The sequence below is a fragment of the Vicia villosa genome, unplaced genomic scaffold, assembly GCF_029867415.1.
Source record: "Vicia villosa cultivar HV-30 ecotype Madison, WI unplaced genomic scaffold, Vvil1.0 ctg.000048F_1_1, whole genome shotgun sequence".
Lineage (NCBI taxonomy): Eukaryota > Viridiplantae > Streptophyta > Magnoliopsida > Fabales > Fabaceae > Vicia > Vicia villosa.
In genome coordinates, this window is record NW_026704980.1 from 988,555 (window position 1) to 1,010,033 (window position 21,479).

A 21,479-nucleotide genomic window follows, 5' to 3' on the forward strand; every position below is an offset into this window, starting at 1 on the left:
GAAAGTTGATAGTATTAAATTAGATTAATTTTAAAAAGTAAGATGAAAAAATTTCTGAATAAAAATTAGATTAATTTTAAAAAGAATTTATATTTTATAGTTAAAGACAAATAATTTCTAAATAAAAAAACAAAAAACTGTGGATGATGTTTTTTTTTTTTTTGACTAAGATGAGATACTGACAAATACATTAAAAGAAACATAAAATACACTTTCTCTGACTTTTAATAAAAATAACACTCTAATATGACTTTGAGTGCAATTGTTTTCCACAAATTTACTCTTGAGACATTAACACTATGAAAACATCAAAACCGATATTAAATGCATAGTTTCAATGTCTTCTACCCCAAGTTACACACTTACACCGACCGCACTAGAAAACCAAAAGGATAAACATTGGGAGCCAAAAAGTTGTCAACTTTTTGGGTTATAAATTCTCTCTCATTTTCAGCATAACCCACACAACTTTCATTCTCTTTTCACCAAATGGATAATCCTAACAATGACAGCTCTGGAATTTCATCTATTCAGTTAGAATCTGCTTCAAACAGAAAACCATCCCCTCTCCGTAAGATGGTAGCAGTTGCTTCCATTGCAGCCGGCATCCAGTTCGGTTGGGCCCTGCAGCTATCTCTATTAACACCATACATCCAGCTGCTTGGCGTCCCACATAAATGGGCCGCCAACATCTGGTTGTGCGGTCCAATTTCCGGCATGATCATCCAACCGATCGTTGGATATTACAGCGATCGGTTACGTTCTCGTTTTGGTCGCCGCCGTCCCTTCATCTTCTTTGGTGCAATCGCAGTCGCGATAGCAGTGTTCCTCATCGGCTACGCAGCTGATCTAGGCCACTCCTTGGGCGACGATCTCAAGAAAAAGACTCGACCGAAAGCTGTTGTCATCTTTGTCTTCGGTTTTTGGATACTAGACGTCGCTAATAACATGCTCCAAGGACCTTGTCGTGCCTTCATCGGCGACCTTGCTGCTGAAGACCATAAAAGAATGAGAACAGGTAACGCCCTGTTCTCATTTTTCATGGCCGTGGGAAATGTCCTTGGTTACGCGGCAGGCTCTTACCGTAAACTCTTCATGATGTTCCCTTTCACAAAAACCGAAGCCTGTAACGAGTTTTGCGCAAATCTTAAAACTTGTTTCTTTATCGCAATATTTCTTCTCATCGTACTTTCAGCCTTTGCTCTTCTTTACGTAGAAGACATCCCTTTACCATCACTAGAATCAAAATCGCAAACACAAACACAGACACAAACAGAACCAGAGCAACAAGTTTCATGTTCAGGAGAAATACTAGGTGCATTCAACGGACTACAAAAGCCGATGTGGATGTTAATGTTAGTGACAGCCATAAACTGGGTAGCATGGTTCCCATTTTTCTTGTTCGACACGGATTGGATGGGTCACGAAGTCTACGGCGGCAATCCCGGAGACGACGCATACAGCCGTGGAGTCCGTGCCGGAGCAATGGGGCTCATGATCAATGCTGTTGTGCTTGCTTTAATGTCGTTAGCAGTGGAGCCATTAGGGCGCTTTGTTGGGGGTGCAAAAAGACTCTGGGGGATTGTGAATATCATTCTTGCGGTTGGACTCGCCATGACTATAGTCATTACCAAGGCAGCTCAGCATGAACGCCGCGTCAGTGATGGTGATACGCCTTCTGCTGGGATTAAGGCTGCCTCGCTCGTTTTCTTCGCTGTCCTGGGAATTCCTCTTGCGGTATTATTTTCTTATTTTCTTATTTCATTCCTATATTTTTTTTTTAATTTGGTAATTTTTTTTTACTATTTTTCTGAGTAGTTTTTTTTTCTATATACAATGTATAAAGCTTTTTTTGTTTTGTTTTAAAAATCTTTGAACTATTACTAACATAATTTATTAAAAGTTTTTTATTTATGTTATTAAAGTATAATATTAGATTATATGTTGATTTTTTTTATCAAAATAAACCACATTTTTAATAAATTCCCAAAATAATCATGGTTTACCTAATTTTTAAACTAATTTATTTATAAATAAAAAAAATAGAATTAAGAGGAATCGCCAATTGAATTGACGATTGCATGTGGTGTAGTCAATTCAATTGACAACTCCATGCTTTCATTTCATAAGAGGTGTCGCGAATTGAATTGACGATGGTGTATAAATGGAGACGCCAATTCAATTAGCGATAACTGTTATGAAATGCATGCAATTGCTAATTTAATTGACGACATTCAACTAACAACGGCTCGTTCCACTTTTTTTTTTTTTAATTTAAAATTGAATTACTTTGAAAAATAGATTCAAATGTGATTTACTTTAGAAAATAAATAAAATTGGTTGATTATTTGGATAAAAAATTCTTATGTGTCATCAATATAATTTATATTTATTTTTTTAAAGTTATTTATTTATAAATATTAATAATTTATTTATATTATTAAATAAATATTATCGTTAGTAATTAAACTCTAAATCAATAGGTTATACATATTTAATTTAAGAGGAAATGGATGGTGCATTGACGGTGTAAATTATTTTTACACTGTCAACCAATAACGAACATGTAAAGCGTAAAGTTACACTTTAAATTTTAAAATATTTTTATGATTTGGCATTTAAAAATATTCGTATGTGCAATCCCTTTTTAAATTGAAATTGTCTATCATTAAACTCTTAATTTAAAATAAAAATTATATTTTACATTTTAATTTATTTCCTAAAAAAACGTAATTTACAGTTCATAAACCTCTTAATTTAAATAATTTTATCATTTAATTGACTTTATATAGAAATTCAATGCTGTTAGTCATTTTTTTAGTCTAATGCTAGTAGTCTTTTATGAATAAAAGAGGATAATTTTAAGGTGGTATTAGAAAATTATTGATAAGTTATTTCATAAATACATTCAAGGAATAGAACTTAATATGAAATTAATTTTTTTTGTTTGACTGAAACTAAATGAAACGACTTATTCATACAAAAGAAATTCTTATTAAAAATAATAAAAAAATTATTTAGAGGTATTTTTTTATATGGTAAGGAGAAATGGTGACAACTTATTTAATATGTCTCATCTTCATCCTTTGAAACTTCGTGAATTTATATTTAGATATTTTTTATATAAATTAAATTTTGTTTTTTCAATATTTCTTTAAGGCGACAAAAAGGATAATACATATAATTATCTATTTATCAACTAAATTATAAACTAATTCAGTGTTATGAACACTTTGCAGATTAATTTCAGTGTTCCGTTTGCTTTAGCATCTATTTACTCCAGCGCAACAGGGGCTGGACAAGGTAAAACAACTTCTATAATTCACTTCACTCATTTTAAAAATTATTATTATAACTTTTCTTTAATGAATGTTTTAAAATTTTCAGGTTTATCTTTGGGAGTTCTTAATATTGCAGTTGTCGTTCCACAAGTAAGATTAGATTCCATTCACTTCATATAATTGTCACCTTATTCAATTCATATAATTTTCGTTTAACGTATAGAATTTTAGATTTCTTAAACAACATAGTGAAACTTATAATATTGTCTATGTGATATTTACATATACATATTTCAGATGATAGTGTCGGCATTGAGTGGACCATGGGACTCTCTGTTTGGTGGAGGCAACTTGCCGGCGTTTGTGGTGGGTGTCGTGGCCGCCGTCATCAGTGGTGTATTAGCAATTATTGTTTTGCCTACCCCAAAGCCAACCGATGTGGCCAAGGCTTCATTTGCGGGTGGATTTCATTAGTTAAGAAGGTTTAGATGTTTCTTTTAGAAAATTATTGATCAATTTATGTTATATATGTTATGTATTGAGTATACTAAGTCCTACCAAATTACATTATTTTGGTCTGCCCTAAAGCATTATGTTAATGGTAAAAGGCTGGTGTGGCCCTACAAAAGATTCTTTTTGTGGATTTAGATAACTTGGTTATAGATTTGGGTGGTTCGATTTTAAATTAATTGTTAAAATTATTTGAATAAATTAACTATATATATTATATATATTTTCTGAATCAATAAATTTTAATTTAAAGAGTGAAATTGTCTATAAAGTGTAAGTGCGCGAACCTACTACCACACGTAATCCAGGTCTTTTATGTTAAGATTTGCATTTGAAAAGTATATCGATGTAGTTTTATAAATTATGAAATCAATAATGTTTCGCTAGTATAATAATCTGAACAGATTGTCATTTTCAATCGTATGTCATGAGTATATATAAATCTTCTTAAATTTGTCTCTTTATGGTGGTTTCCTCCTACCTCGTTTCAAGTAGTCCATAACCTCGTGTAAAGAAAAGTAAGATGGATCATAAAAAGATTCTGATTGATTTGGATGGGACCACGTACATCTATAGATTTGGAGGCGGAGAGTTTTCTAAAAGGCAATAATTGCAGCAGCCTAAAAAATAGATTTTTGGCGCCTTTCGACAGAGAATAATTTCACTTTTTTGGAGAAGAGCTTTGATTGGCTGGAGTTTTTTTATGATCAACTTAATGCGACCATTTACATTGAAAAGGCAAAGATAATGGATTCAAAAAAATCTCCAACTACTTGACATATAGATGAGGAGTGTCGTGTTGGATAGAGCAATGTTTAAGAATTCATTTTGTTTTAAAACATGAAACAACATTGAAATTTGGGCTTAAGATGATGAATAAGAATTATGAACTTAATAAAACATTGTCAACGTCTTTTAATGATAAGACAACTACTCTCGAGAAGGATTATAAAGATGTGTAGGTTGCCCTCGAAAAAGTAATACATGAAAAAAAAAACAATCATAGGAGAGAAGAAAACATTAAAGGCGAGCTACAAGAGTCAGAGTGTCAAACTTGTTGAGGTTGAGGCTAAATTGAAAAACCTTAAGGAGGTGGCGGGAACTCATGTATCTACCGTGAAAGATCTTAAGGAGGAGCTAGAGGAAGTTCGTATGGAAGGTTTTCTCTCTGGTGATCAAGGTTTTGAAAAGGCAAAAGTACAAGTTTGCTTTTATATTTCAAGCTCGATGTTGGCGAGATGAATTATTTCAAGGTGGTCGTGGATGTATAACTAATGGAAGAAACCGACCCTGAGGTTGGTCAGGAACTGGTAGAAGAGCCCTAGAATGTAAATATTAAGAACTGTGTTTTTTTAAAGAGGCGACTAGTCAGCATCAAGGGTTAGTGGCGACCACGAGAGGCAGCATGGATGTTCAAACTAACAATTTATCTAAAATTTCCCTTAATAATTCAGGTCTATGGTGTATTTATGATAATTAATCTGAACAATTTTTGTATTTATTCCATTGTTGGGATCTTTTGAATGGAATTTTAGTCTAATCTTTTTCGTTTAAATAATTTTCTTTTATCGAGTCAATTTTGTTTGGCATTCTTGTTTATTTGCATTTTGATTATTTCCAAACATGTACCCTTCTGAACATCAATCCTAATCAACCAAAATAGTGAATCTGCACACTTAAGAAACTATTAGAGACAAACTTGTTTCATACAAATATATATTGTTATCATCAAAACTTCAAGATTGAATGCAAAATCAAATCTTGTTCTAACATCCAGTTATGTCCTCTACAAAATAAAAAGGGGAGCCATATTAAAACGTGAAATAACATATTTAAAATTAGGACAGAAGGTTCCTATCATACCATAAAGCTTACCCAAGTACTCCTCCACCCCATTATCATTTTCACGGTCACGGGTAATTAAAGTATGAGAACTTAAGAGCTAGAAACAACTCATGATCCAGTCCATGTCTTTCTCAATGGGGGAAAGGACGCCTGTCACTTTGGTGGTCACAAGGGTGTTACCCTAGGATTTCGACTTACCAATAAATGGGCAACTGGGGCTCAAAATTGGTAATTGGGCCTCAATTTGGTAAAAAGGCCCTAAATTGGTAATTGGGCCTCAATTAAATATCTACATTGCCATTTGGGTCGAAGTGGTTCGACTAAGCAATGCTCAGTAGTCGAAGCTGTTCGACTAGAAAGATGATCGGAGGCTTCAGCGTTCGATCAGAAGTTTGCCAAGACTTAAGAATGTGGCTGCAGAAACTGAAGTGGAAGTCGAGAAGTATTAGGAGTTAAGAGGCAGTTTTAAGCAGTTTTCTGGCAGTTCTTACAGGACGCGTAGAGGTCTCACAATTGAAGATCTTGCATGTCGAAGACACGTGTTGACTGATAACCAGTCGACCGTTAGTAGTAGTTATTTTATTTTTACTATTTAAGCAAGTTCCATAGGAATAGTTAAGGGTCCGCATTTTCTACATAAACACAAGTAAACTCAAATCTCTGTGCAAAAATGAGTAACGAGTGCAACTTTGGAATGTACGTATGCGTACCAGTTTAATTAATGCAATCATTTTACGTTATATCTCATCTTTCAGTGCACATTTACTGCTTTTTTATTGCTTTGATTTACTTTAAAGCCTTTAATTTCAGTGTTTACTTTTATTTTAAAGTTACTGTTGCATTTAATACAAACCAGATACACATAACATAACAAAATAAAGCAATTAGTCCTGGAGTATTCTAGTTGATTCCGCAAAAGTAACCTTTAAAAAGGAAACTAGCGCTTGTTTACCATTTTTTTGGGTAAACAAATTGGCACGCCCAGTGGGACCCGTCAATTGCTGTTTGTTTTATATTTGTTAGTATAATAGTTATGTATGATATTAAGAAGTGGTCGGAAATTAACTAACATGGCTGAAGTTAATACAAATAATTCTGATCTTTCTGGAAATCAAGGAGGTGTTCTAACCGGAGCAACACCACAAAATGCCGCAGATTCATCCCCAGTGGGAACAACAAATACTGGTGGATCGACGGCAGCAATAATGGTATCATCACCAACGAATGTACGGTCACCGTTGAATCCATTACGACCGCCGTTTCATGGAATGATGCCTCCACCAGGTTTTAACCCTCAGTTTGGAATGCCCACGTCTATGATGCAAGGTTTGCACACAAATCCTTCATTATATTCTGACAGCATAATGGCTACAAGCACATCAAATCCAGGGGGTCGACCTATAGGCATAGGATATAATCACCAGGTTTTGCCATCTTTAAGTACTACGTCAATGTTGTCAATTCGACAACAAATGGACGAAAGTAATCATGAAATGGTGAATGCCCTTACTCAACAAATGGGAACTGTTTTTACTCCCATGATAAATAACACGAATCAAAGTTATGAAATATTGGCGGGACAAATGGCCAGAATTGCAGATTTCTTTGGAGCGCCCCCACAACCAAACCTTTCGACTACTCAAGGGTCGAATGTGAGAGGGGTCGAACCTATAGGACAAGGAGATCAAATTGAGCAAGAGATCCCTAAAATAGTACAAAGGCATCAAGATGCTGACCAGGTTCTTAGGAACATCCAGCAAGATGTCAATATTGGACACAATAATATCTCTAATGTAGTTGAACAAATTTTAGTTCAGAATGGAATAAATGTAGGTTTGCATAGACCAAATTTCGTTTCCCCGCTGTCAGAATATGTAAGGTAGACAGAATTGCTTAGGGGGTGGAAAGTCCCAAAATTCACCAAATTTGCTGGTGAGACTGGCGAGTCGACGGTCGAACATATTGCTAGGTTCCAGACAGAGGCTGGAGAAATAGCAAACAATGAAAATCTAAAGATGAAGTATTTTCCAAGTTCTTTAACGAAAAACGCATTTACTTGGTTCACGACCTTATCTCCCCAATCTTTGTTCTCATGGAACCAATTAGAACGATTGTTTCATGAACAATTTTATATGGGACAGTCGAAAATCAGCTTGAAAGAATTGGCTGGAGTTAGGCGAAAGGGTACAGAACGAGTCGATGACTATCTAAACCGTTTTAGGTTACTGAAAGCTAGATGTTTTACACAAATTCCTGAACATGAGTTAGTCGGAATGGCTGCAGGTGGGTTAGATTATTCCATAAGGAAGAAATTAGACACCCAACATTTGAGAGACATGGCACAACTGGCAGATAGAGTACGCCAGGTCGAAAGGCTAAAAGCTGAAAAAGCCAGAGTCAGTAAATATCATAAGAAAGAAAAAATAGCTTATGTTACTACAAGTGAGTTCGACTCTAATAGCGACAGTGAAAACGAAGAGGGAAAGGTCAACGTGGCTGAATTAAAGCCAGGACCACCATATATCTGTAAATTGCTTAAACCTTCAAAAGATAAAAATCTGGTTGAAAGTAAGAATGAAAAATTTTCTAGTAAAACGTATTCATTTGATATAACAAAATGTGATGAAATATTTGATTTGTTGGTTTCTGATGGGCAAATCATAGTACCCCCGGGACTTAAAAATCCTCCTCTTGAACAAAAGAAAAAAAGAGGATTTTGTAAATTTCATAATTTCTTGGGTCATAAAACTTCTCAATGTGTCCTTTTTAGGGATTTAGTGCAAAAAGCTTTGAAAGAAGGAAGGTTACAGTTTGGAGAAAAGCCAAAGTCATCAATGCAAGTTGATACTGATCCTTTGCAAGTCGAAGAGGCTCACTATACTGAGCTTGCTGATGTGATGATGGTCGAGACTACTGATGGTTTCGTTAGAAAGCAAAACGGCGCTACTGATGGCAAAGTTTTGAACATGGTTTATCCTGAACCAAAAGAAAGTCTTTTGAAATTCCTTGAGAGATGCCACAATAACAACTCTCAAGTTGGATTATGCCCAAGGTGTGATGCTGTTTTCAATGTCGATGCTGCAAACAAAGTGAGGTTCGACCCTCGTCGAGGCAAGAATCGTCAATTCATGTATACAGGAGAAAACAGTGGTCGAAGGGCTGGAGAATACAGGAAGATGTTTGAAAAACCAAGGACTTTCCGTCCTAAGACGGATGTCCCTGAAGACAAATGGGTGAAACCCATTAACTTCAGAGGTAAACGCCCAGAATGGCAGATTCAAGGCGATGGAACCAATGCTGAAGGTTCTTGGACTGATAGTGGATCTAAAAGAAAAGATTACATATCTCCAAACTACAAAGGAAAGAACCCCATGACTCGAACGTAGTGGAGACGTTACCAAAGAAGCCACAAGAATGGACAAGAAGGTTCGAAAATGGTGCAGGCAGGATTTTCTCACTATCAGTCAAAGCCTTTTCACAGGAAGTTGACTGAAGAACAGGCTAAAATAGCAAATGAAAGATTAGCTGCTGGGATGATCCTAGGAAAGAAACTCATCAAAGAACTAGTTGATGATGATGCCCCGGCTCTCAATACGGGGAAAGAGCCTGAATATTCTCCACTGTCGGACGAAGAGGTCGACGACAACTTTGACATAGAGTCAGATGAGTTGCTAATCGACTGTGGAATTGTCTCTGTACTTCCAGCAGAGTTCGACAGAGTATCTGAGGTATCTGAGAACGAAGATGATTTTCTTCCTGACGAGAATGTGGAAGAAACACCTGTCTGTTACTATGTAATGGGAAAAGGGGTGGTAGAAGAGCAAAAGGCTGTGTTCGAGAGGCCAGGTCGAGGAATGATGTATCATTTGAAGCCTTTATTCATAAGGGCGAAAGTGGATGGTGTTCCAATAAACAAAGTGTTTGTCGATGGTGGGGCTGCTGTAAACTTAATGCCCTATTCTTCACTTCAGAAAGTGGGAAAGTCTGATAAAGACTTAAGACCCCATAATATGGTACTGTCAAATTATGAGGGCAAGACAAGTGGAATACTTGGAGTAATTCAAGTAAAACTAGCTGTTGGTTCGTCTGTCAGGTCAATCGTCTTCATGGTGATTGCATCGCAGGCAAATTTTAAACTGCTGTTGGGTCGAGAATGGATCCATGGTATTGGGGCAGTTCCTTCCACCTTACATCAACGTGTGGCCATTTGGAGGTCAGATGGTATAGTGGAGAATATTGAAGCCGACCAAAGTTATTACAAAACTGAAAGTGGTCGCAGACACTTCGACCAACATTTGGCAAATGTAGCTCCTTGCTACAAAGCAGAAGATGTATATCCTTCTGATGAAAGTGTGTCTAAGTATCTGAACTTAGACCCAAATTATGGTTTCATTTGGAATAAAGAAGATCCTAATGAACCATTGAACCATGAAAGTCCTCCAGAGCAGAGGACAACAATCAAAGACGATGACCACTGAGTCAGAATACCTGGCTCGAATAACGGCCCATTTGGCCGAAAACAAAGAAAAAGCGGCTTTAGAAGCCGAACTAGAGAAAAATATGACGATTGAGGCCATGATAGTAAAAAATGAAAACGATCAAGAATTCGATCACCAAGTCGAACGACTTGACGGGATATACGATGACGAACCTTTAGGTTTCGAAATGGATCCATCAGGATCGGTAAAAAGGATGCAAGCTCAAGATCCTCTTGAGGAAATTGACTTAGGTGATGGAGTCATTAAAAGGCCTACTTATGTAAGTACAAGGCTTACAAGTGACCTAAAGACCAAGTTGATTCGACTTTTGAAAGAATACAAAGATTGTTTTGCATGGGATTACAATGAAATGCCTGGTTTAAGTCGACATGTGGTGGAACATCGACTACCACTAAACCCAGGGAAGAAACCTATCAAGCAGCTTCCTAGAAGATTTGCGCCAGAGGTTATGGAAAAAATCAAAATAGAAATTGAAAGATTGCTGAAAAGCAAGTTTATTCGAACTGCGAGGTATGTCGAATGGTTAGCTAATATAGTGCATGTCATAAAGAAAAATGGTAGCCTTCGTGTATGCATAGATTTCAGAGATTTAAATAAGGCTACTCCTAAAGATGAATATCCCATGCCAGTTGCTGAAATGTTAGTCGACTCTGCAGCCGGATTTGAATATCTCAGTTTATTGGATGGATATTCAGGTTATAACCAAATTTTTATAGCTGACGAAGATGTACCTAAGATAGCGTTTCGATGCCCAGGTGCTTTAGGAACTTATGAATGGGTGGTAATGCCTTTTGGTTTAAAAAATGCTGGAGCTACATACCAACGAGCCATGAATTCCATGTTTCATGATTTTATTGACAAGTTTATGCAGGTTTATATTGATGATATTGTAATAAAATCTAACTCTGAAAATGGTCACTTAGACCATCTTCGACAATCTTTTGAACGTATGAGGAAATATGGACTCAAAATGAACCCTTTAAAATGTGCTTTTGGTGTACATGCAGGGGATTTCCTAGGCTTCGTGGTTCACAAGAAAGGCATTGAGATAAACCAAAATAAGACGAAAGCAATCTTGGAGCTAAAGGCGCCAGAAACAAAGAAACAACTCCAGTCATTGTTGGGGAAGATTAATTTCTTGAGGAGATTCATCTCAAATCTAAGTGGCAAAACGAAGATATTTTCACCACTTGTGAAACTCAAGAACCAAGATCAATTCAAATGGGAACAAGAACATCAACAGGCATTCGACCAAATAAAAGCTTATTTAACTAAGCCTCCTATTTTGTTACCCCCCACTAGGACAAAAAGTATGAAGTTATACATAGCTGCATCAGGCTCGACAATTGGGAGTATGTTGGCCCAAGAAGATGATAATGGCGTCGAAAGAGCCATATATTATCTAAGTCGAACCCTAGTAGATGCTGAAACTAGGTATAATGATATTGGAAAATTATGCTTATGCTTGTATTTCTCATGTAACAAACTTAAGCAATATATAAAGCATGTTGATGTGTATGTGTCTTCTCATTTTGATATTATTAAACATATGTTGTCTAAACCAATTTTGCATAGTCGAATTGGTAAGTGGGCCTTAGCGCTAACTGAATTTTCCTTGACATATGTCCCTTTAAAAGCTATGAAAGGACAAGTTGTGGCTGATTTTATAGTCGACCATGGGTTAGTCGAATTGTCTGTAAATCAAGTCGAACGAACTAACTGGAAACTGTTTTTTGACGGTTCTAGTCACAAAAATGGATCAGGCATTGGAGTCTTGATTATTTCTCCCAAATGACTTCCAACAAAGTTCCATTATAAAATGAAAGAAGTATGCTCTAACAATGAGGTCGAATATGAAGCCTTGATAACTGGTTTGAAGGCCCTAATAGATTTAGGGGCAAAACGAGTTGAGATTCGAGGTGATTCTGAGCTAATAATTCGACAAATCAAAAAAGAGTATAAATGCATCAAAGAAAATCTAATAATGTATTATGCAATTGTGATACGCTTATTAGAAAAATTCGAACATGTTGAGATCTTGCATGTACCAAGATCTAACAATTACATTGCCAATGAATTGGCACAAATTGCTTCTGGGTATAGAGTTTCTAAAGGTAGTTAGAAAATCAAAGGTCGTATTAAATATCTTGGAAACTGACACAAGCAAGCTGGGAGCAGTTATAGCCCACTAACCTAGTGTTTAGGTAATAATTAGTGCCTGGGAAAATGAAATGTAATCATGGCGTAATGGGAATTAACAAAAGTCGAAACCCAAGAAAGAACTGAAACGCCATCTTTTCTTTTTCCTAAAGTCAGTCGAAAGAAGTCGCTTGGGGGGCAATTTGTTACCCTAGGATTTCGACTTACCAATAAATGGGCAACTAGGGCTCAAAATTGGTAATTGGGCCTCAATTTGGTAAAAAGGCCCTAAATTGGTAATTAGGCCTCAATTAAATATCTACATTGCCATTTGGGTCGAAGTGGTTCGACTAAGCAATGCTCAGTAGTCGAAGCTGTTCGACTAGAAAGATGATCGGAGGCTTCAGCGTTCGATCAGAAGTTTGCGAAGACTTAAGAATGTGGCTGCAGAAACTGAAGTGGAAGTCGAGAAGTATTAGGAGTTAAGAGGCAGTTTTAAGCAGTTTTCTGGCAGTTCTTACAGGACGCGTGGAGGTCTCACAATTGAAGATCTTGCATGTCGAAGACACGTGTTAACTGATAACCAGTCGACCGTTAGTAGTAGTTATTTTATTTTTACTATTTAAGCAAGTTCCATAGGAATAGTTAAGGGTCCGCATTTTCTACATAAACACAAGTAAACTCAAATCTCTGTGCAAAAATGAGTAACGAGTGCAACTTTGGAATGTACGTATGCGTACCAGTTTAATTAATGCAATCATTTTACGTTATATCTCATCTTTCAGTGCACATTTACTGCTTTTTTATTGCTTTGATTTACTTTAAAGCCTTTAATTTCAGTGTTTACTTTTATTTTAAAGTTACTGTTGCATTTAATACAAACCAGATACACATAACATAACAAAATAAAGCAATTAGTCCTGGAGTATTCTAGTTGATTCCGCAAAAGTAACCTTTAAAAAGGAAACTAGCGCTTGTTTACCATTTTTTTGGGTAAACAAAGGGAGGCGTCAGCTCGCCCCATCACTCGCACAAACCTATCTTTCTAATCCTCGTAGGGACTCGCATAATGGTCTATCTGACATTTTCTAGGAAGATCACTCATAGTTATCTAAACACTGATAGGAAGAACCTTCACACTTTAAAATGAGAAAACACCTTACGTTGGGAGTAATCTAGGAGGACCGGTGTTAATGTCCATAAAAAAACCAGCCTCAAAGGTGTAAGAACAATATTGGTTCTATATTTGACCTTGATTTTTTATGATAACTTTACATGGTATCTTAGAGAACAATTGTGTGATCTAATAGTTTCTATCTAATGTGTAGCTTTTGCTAAACGGATTCTGACTCTAGTAAGAAGGCTGTGACGTCATCAGGTTCTGAACTCAATACTCTGGAAGAATACCTTTGGTGTGTTACAAAGATAAGTCAAGATTCTCGAATTCTTTTCATGCAACGGTTCTAAGGAATGTTAGTACAAGGGCTTTTGATCATGACTTTGCAAGGAAGCTTTGGAGGCCTTATAAGCTTTGCTTCTGTTGCCCTAATTTGTGAAGATGCTAAAGACAAGGTTCTGTTGAACGAGTTCTGAAGATCTGAAGATATTTCTTCTGAAGACCAAGTGTTGAAGACTCTGAAGACAAAGTTTTGCTGAACAAGTTCTGAAGACTCCAAAGACTTAGGTTAAGAAGACTTAAGTTCTGATCCTTCTACAACATGCTTCATCAATATACATCAGAAGCCTATAAAGAAATAGAAGATAAAGATCAAACCTGACTTGCGTTAGATGGTGAGTATACAAGTATAAAGTACATTGTGACCTCTACTCTAATAGGTTGGTGTAAGGAAGGTCCCTTTTGTACTTATTGTCTACCATTCCCACCATTACCATTAGGCACAAAATAACTGGTTTTATGTTTCCTATTCTACACTCAAACGGATCTCTTTTTCAGCTATAAAAGAAGGACTTAGTAGAATTTGAAATTAATGAATGAGCTCTACAAAACTATACTAAAGTGCTGCATAAATTCTTTGGAGATAATCTTTGTATAGTTTTGTATTCTTAGCAAGGAGATTTTGTTCATATCTTGCTATCAACACTTTTGTTAGAAGCATCTTTGTATACACATCTTTGTAATCAACAGTTGTTGATAGGTTCCTTGAGAGACTAGGTGTAGTAAGGATTCTCAAGAAGACTTTGGTTGCGGTCATCATGGATTGGCAATAAGGATGGGCGGACCTGTTGGGGTTGTTAACAAGGTTGATCAAACTTATTGCGATTGTATGTGGCTTGGAAATAAGGATCGACAGACTTGTTGGGGTTATCAACAAGGTTGATCAGACTTATTGTGGTTGTCTGTGGATTCACAATAAGGATCGACGGACTTGTTAGAATTGTTAACAAGGTTGATCATACTTATTGTGGTTGTTTGTAATCGGTTGATTATAATGGATTAAGTCCTTGTGAATAAGGAAAATCACCTTGTGGGGTGGACTGGAGTAACTTAGTTAACAGTGAAGCAGGATAAAAAATAATTGTGTTCATTTATTTTTATTCACTTACTAGCTTTGTGTTTGAGTTGCGAAAAGATTATATTTAGTGCAACCCAATTCAAACCCCCAATTTCTTGTGTTTTGTCAGGGACCTTGTTTATGGAGACCTTTTCTATTTTTCTTTTCAATTCTTTTTTTTTATTTCCATAGAAAAAATACACTAGTCCCTCACAAAATTTTGAAAGAAAAATGGAAAAAGGCCTCCTTAAACAAGGAACCGACACTTTTGTAGAAGTCCAAACGCACAAGTAATGCGTCCACTCAAGGGAGTAAGAGTAATTACCGTGAGGAGTGAGAAAGTTCATACACCAAAGGGACATGTGTAAGAAAAAGGAATTGATTTGGGTTCTCTGAGAAAACCATCATTAGTTACATTAAACGTTACATATGCCCTCTTCACTAAGCTCTCAAGCTTTCATAATTGACTGACGTTCTGACATCTTGACTCACCTCCCAATAAAGGGGGGGGGGGTTCGTTCCCACATTATCTTGCCCCCAAGCTGGGGGATTTGCCTCATGTTAAAAAGGCCACCTTCAACTAAGGGACTTGCCCTAAGTTGAGGGACTCACCTCCCATTAAAAAGGTCACCTTAAAATGAGGAACTCTCCCCAAGCCGAGGGACTTATTTCTCATTTAAGAGGCCGCCTTCAACTAAGGGACTTGCCTCCCGTTAAAAAGGCTGCCTTCAGCTGAGGGACTCACCCTATACCGAGGATTCGCCTTTAGTTTTACATTGTGTAAACTTTCTTTAACTCGAAAGTTACTCCACAATGGCTTGAAAATTTTGCTACTATACTATGTGGTAGACACTATTCATCACGTCGTTGTCTCCCTGCTCACAAAGGTTAGTCCGCAGGAATTGAAAACTATGAAGCATTTATTATTTGGGCATTGTAGGTTGTGGGCGAGGTCTGAATGAAGGTTCACCTTGGTGAAACTGTGGTGCAGATCCAAGGAATCGAGGAAGTTGAAACACTCCCTGATTTGCCTTAGGTTGGACATAATCTTGAGATAGAGGAACAAATGTATCTGTCGTCAAGACTTAACCGTTCGTCCATTGAGTAGGAGGTAAAAGATTCTTGACAACCTCAACAATAACAACAACTTGCCCTTGGACGCCAGAGCGAGTAGCTTTCGAAGCCTCCTTCGCCAACATATTTAATGGAAGATTTGAAGGAAAATAGTTAAAATTTGATAGAAGTGATCAAGAAAAAGATATTTATGTTTCAACTGAAGGAGATCTAAATTTCTACTGAAAAACACTCGTTTCAAGTCAAAAAAATATGATCATAAAAAGTCATAGAAATCAGGAGTCAATTCTCACACACGCATTTGCAGATGCCTCCGAATAAAAACTTATAGTTTTTTTTTTTTTTTTTTTTACGATGTTCCAAATTTTACCTTAAAAAAATTGTAATAAAAATGATAAAAAATAAAAAGACATAACCTTAAACCCTAAATTCACATCACACTCTAAACCTCCCCGTCGCAGGCTGTCCACATTAGGAGCAATGCGTTTCACCATCTTCATCTCCCGACACAACACCGCCTTCCCTCCTCCTTCCCACCGTCAACACCTCCGAACCCTCTTCGATGGAGATTTCACTCTAGTCCGAGACCGTGGCCTTGACCACGCCGTGGAAAGAGAGAAAAATCTCAAACCGTTGCTAAATCTCCGAAACCTAATCAAACAAGAACCTTCAAAGTCTCTTCCTGTTTCGTTGATCAGAGAATCCATCCAGCTTCCTTTCCGTCCCATAAATTTCGTCCGGAAGTACCCTTCCGTATTTGAAGAATTCAACCTCGGTGGTGGATTTGAGCCTCACATTAGACTCACTCCCGAAGCCGTTGAACTCGACGCCGAGGAAGGGTTTATGTATAATAGTGAATTGTTTAAGCAGCAAGTTGCTGATAGGCTTTTGAAGCTTTTGATGATATCAAAGATTCATAAGATTCCTTTGAGAGTTATTGAAGGTTTGAGGTGGGACCTTGGGCTTCCTCAGGATTATGCGAAATCCATGATTCCGGAATTTCCGGATTATTTTCGGGTAATTGGAACGGGCAGGGATGCTGTTTTGGAGCTGGTTTGTTGGAGCAAGGAACTTGCTGTTTCTGTGATGGAGAAAAAATTGGGTAATAAAGGGAAAGAATTGGCTTTTCCGTTGCAGTTTTCGACCGGTTTTAAGATGGATAACAAGTACGAGAAATGGTTAAGAGAATGGAATAAATTGCCTTATGTGTCGCCGTATGAAAATGCTGGTCATTTTCCGGCTTCCAGTGATGAATCTGATAGATGGGTTGTTGGTGTTTTGCATGAGATTCTTCACCTATTGGTTTCTAAGAAAACTGATAAAGATAATGTGTTGGTGCTCGGTGAGTGGTTGGGTTTAGCGTCGAGGTTTAAGAGAGCTGTTTTGCAGCATCCGGGGATATTTTATTTGTCTAGTAAGAATAGAACCTACACTGTTGTTCTTAGGGAGGGTTACAAGAGGGGTTTGCTCGTTGAAGATAATCCGGCAATGGAGTTCAGGAGAAAGTATATTCACCTCATGAACACTGTTAAGGAAGATAGCAAAAAACAAAAGGTTGTGAAAGGAAAAAACAGTGCAAAAGAGGGTATTGTCAAAGACTGTGAAGGAAAGGAAGGTGAGGAAAAGCGTGACAGTGATGAGAATCGTGAGGAGGAACAAGAAGAAGGGAGTTCTGAGTTGTCTGAGTCTGAAGCTGAGGATGCTAGTGAAGCTTTTGTTGATGATGACGACGAAGAGGAGTCTGCGAGGGGTGATCGTAGATCTTCTGCCAATAGAAGGGGAAGAAACTTTGTGGAAATGAAGTCAGGTGATAAGAAACCTTCGCGAGATTCTCGTAGAGAGAGATCAGGTGGGAACTTTACACGAAAAACTTGGGAGAAAAATCCATCAGAAGGTTCTAAAAGAATACAAACACGAGGTGAATATAAAGATGTTAGGAGTTCACCGCAATGATCAAGACTGTCTAAAAGCAGAGAAAGGTCATTTACTAAGAATAGTGTTGTTTAGTGAAGATTCGTCTGTTTGTCGACTAGTTTGCAGGTTGGTTATTCCTCCTATTGATCCTTTTGTGCTATAACTTAACATCTTTAAAGTTACAGATTTGGTGTTTTACTTTGTGCTGTTGTGTTCAATACAATATGTAGTAATAAAATAAACTATAGCATTTCATTATGTTTACAATGATTCATGAATGAATTTACTACACTTTTTGCATCTAATATTAGTCTACAAAAGCTCAAAAAATTGATGAAAAAATAATTATGAAATAACAAAGTGTTGAGTATTCATGCTTCTTTGGTTGGTTATGTATTAGGTTCTCAGGTTAATTGTTCATTACTAGCTTATTGTGGTTTTCATATTAACAATGAGGCCAAATTTTTATTGCAAAAGTGAACTTTGTTATTCTCTCAAGCTCTTTGTTGGAGCATAGTAATTATATTTTCAAGAAGGCTTCATTTGCATTAGATGCAAAGCATGATATTAGATTAAAGGGGTTTCCAAATATGGGAAGTGCTAGTAAGTAGCAAAACACTCTTCACATAGGGAAATCCAGGTGAAATGAACTCAATTTAATTTTGTTTACGAGTGTGTGAAAAGTGTGATGATAGTATTTTTGTTCATAAGACATGTATATAGACCGGGCAGATTTTCTCTATTGATATTTTTCTTTGTTTTGGATGTGGTAAGACTATACAGGATATGATTAGAAATGAAAATATTAGAGACTAGTGAGTGTTGGTGTAGCGTCGATAGTAGAGAAGATAGTGGAAAATAGACTTAGGTGGTTTGAGCATATAGAGAGGAGACCTATAGATTCAGCAGTAATGAGAGTAGATCAGATGGAGAGAAGTCAGAGAATTAGATGAAGAGGAAGACCTAGAAAGACTATAAAATAGGTTATTAAGAAAGATCTAGAGATTAACAATTTGGATATAAGCATCGTCCTGGATAGAACATTATGGTGAAAGTTGATCCATATAGCCGACCCCACTTGATAGGATAAGACTTGGTTATTGTTGTATATTTTTTCTTGTTTCATTTTTCTTTGTTTGCTTTATATATTTATATTGGAGGGTCCCTTATAATCCACACTTTTCGCAATTTATTCCATTTGCATTAGCCAGTTTCTAATTTTTGTGGAAATACATATCAGCCTTATGGATTTTCACCCATCAAATACAACATCTTCCACTGTCCTAATTTTCTTCCTTCGATCGCATCCCTATGTTGCCTCCTTCGTATGCTCCTCATCAATCCTACCAATTTTGTTGAGTCAAAATAGTTGTCAAGTATTGCAGCTTCGAATAAACTGTTTGTCTATTTTCCTCCTCCATTTTTAGCTACAGATGCTTCTAGGATTGTAGCTCAAGTACCATTTGATAGGACCCAGATCAGAATTTAAGATATAACAACCTGTATGCTGTATTAAACTAAGCCTACTGAAATATTCTCTTACAATGGGTTTGACTGAAGAAAAATAGCAACTATACAGAAAATGGAAATGATCATTGCTTCATAAAATTAGTTATTATCTCCAAGTGAAACTGACTCGATCGGACCACACATATCTGAGTAGACAACTTCTAGTAGTGTTTTTTTTTTTGCACAAATGTTGAGTTTGAATGCATTTTTGGTTTGATTTCTTATGAAACACTCTTCCTATAAATCATTTGGTTGCTTTATTGAGGGTAAACCATGTTCTGTCCCTTCTTTTTTCTGTAGACTTGGACTCCTAAAGTTCAAATGCTCAAATATGAGATGCCATAGCTAGTTTTGATCTTCCACTGCAGGTGCCAAGCATCAATTTTCAGCAACCTGAATCTCAATTCCGAATATTCTGTTCCTTAATTATAGAGCCTTCAAAATCAGATTTCACCTGTTATACATAATCATATTATTGTCTGTATTAATGTCATAGCCTTTCTCCTGTAGCTGGCCCATACTTCAGATTGTTCTTCATTGTGGCACAAAAAGAAACCAAGATCCTAGATAACTAACTAAAACAAACAAAACCGGACAAACAGAAATAACTGCTTCGACAGCGGGCAGAGGCTTAGCAGCTAAAACTCAAAATACAATATATTCCTATTTTGATGTTTCCCCTTTTTTCTATAATAGATTTTTTAAGTCTTCTGGCTTATCGGCTGTCATGGCGCTAAAACCCTGACATATCATCCGGAACCTCCATAGCCGGGCGTGGCATCTTCACAACTTTTCAATCAGATATTCACCCCGATTGTGGCGTCTTCCACAAATCCACCCTCGCTACTCCTAATTTGGTCCCGACAGCTCCGTGATTCTCATCAACTTCAGTGCCCTGGCAAACTAAATTTCACCTTGCTTCATATTTGGGTTTGAATATTACCAATGTGTTTAATTTTGTGTATCATTTTATTTTGTTGTATTATATAACTGCGATATCGCTACCGGCTACACTGCTTGGGTATTTTGGGAGTCAGTGGCTACTGCTTTGTTACTCTTACATTGATGTGCATACTTTTATATGCCTTACTATATGTTTTGATTAAATTATGCTGCATCCTAGTGATTGTTCGGTATTTGACTACACTTGTTTTTGTAATTGTTGTAAGTTTATTTGCATGTGTGAGGGAGAAATTGTGTAGGAAGGAATGTTTTGATGTTTGCAATTTTGTCCCCTTAAAGTGTATTTTGCACCAGCTCCACTTTAAATACACTTTTGATATTTGCAATTTTGCCCCCCTTAAAGTTTATTTCATGCTACTGCTGTAGTGCAGTACTTGTCAAGCATCTCAAATAAGCCTCGAGATAGCAGTTAACCGCTTTCGTCTGGTCTTCTTTTCCATTTACTTTGTATTTCTACATTTCTTAGGGTTTATGTTACTTTCACTCTTTTTTGAAATTTTAAATTGAATTTTTTTTATTTGGTTTACAGAAAGGCAATGAGCAGGCTTTATATTTTATCCTCGGATCAATCCTGTTGTTTCAGAGGAAAAGGAGAAATTCTAAATCATAAAAATGTAGTTTTGGTATGCTCTACACGACACTACAAATTTACAATAACTTCATTATCCTTCAGCTCCGATTTTTATCGCTTGCTCAAGGTGACTTCAGAGTTCAACTGCTACTATTTTTAGTTAACTGTAACACCAGAAAACCTACAAGATTGTACCTTGCATGACAATTAACGTGTGCAACTGTTCCATATCCTATGATATCTGCGTAATCACATAATTGTTAGTTAGGATCTTCTGTTTCATAAAAGAAATGGAAACTCAATTGTCAAAAATCAAAATCTTTGTTGTATAAATGCATATTTTCTTAGAATTGGTGACATAATTCTTTTAATGACTACTGTTATTTATTTTGAGATGACTATTGTTTTTATTACACTATTCTGCAATGCATTTTGTAATCCGAGATGGCTATTTTTAAAAGTATCTGTGTACATTAATGCAAGTGCAATTTGTATGTTGTTGCAGCAGATAATTTTAATATATTGAATTTGCTTACATTTCTGCAAAGAACTTGAAGTCTTGTCTTGCTATGCTAACTTTGATTTTTTAAAATCGAATGCTACATTCAGTTTGAATATGCATGTCAAATTAAATATAAAAATTGGAAAACTACTCTCAAGC

General features: G+C 36.5%; 2 protein-coding genes across 2 annotated transcripts; both read left to right on the forward strand.

Moving 5' to 3' along the window:
- The first annotated feature begins 481 nt into the window (after positions 1-481).
- Positions 482-3,970, forward strand: LOC131622995 (sucrose transport protein SUC1-like). Its single transcript, XM_058893998.1, has 4 exons — positions 482-1,737; positions 3,240-3,303; positions 3,388-3,431; positions 3,579-3,970. The coding sequence occupies exons 1-4, from the start codon at positions 490-492 to the stop codon at positions 3,753-3,755; spliced, it is 1,533 nt and encodes a 510-aa protein (XP_058749981.1). The 5' UTR covers positions 482-489; the 3' UTR covers positions 3,756-3,970.
- A 12,310-nt stretch (positions 3,971-16,280) lies between these two features.
- LOC131623041 (protein WHAT'S THIS FACTOR 9, mitochondrial) lies at positions 16,281-21,211 on the forward strand. The gene is made up of 2 exons (XM_058894060.1): positions 16,281-17,901; positions 20,777-21,211. The coding sequence occupies exon 1, from the start codon at positions 16,342-16,344 to the stop codon at positions 17,812-17,814; it is 1,473 nt and encodes a 490-aa protein (XP_058750043.1). The 5' UTR covers positions 16,281-16,341; the 3' UTR covers positions 17,815-17,901; positions 20,777-21,211.
- Positions 21,212-21,479: the final 268 nt, after the last annotated feature.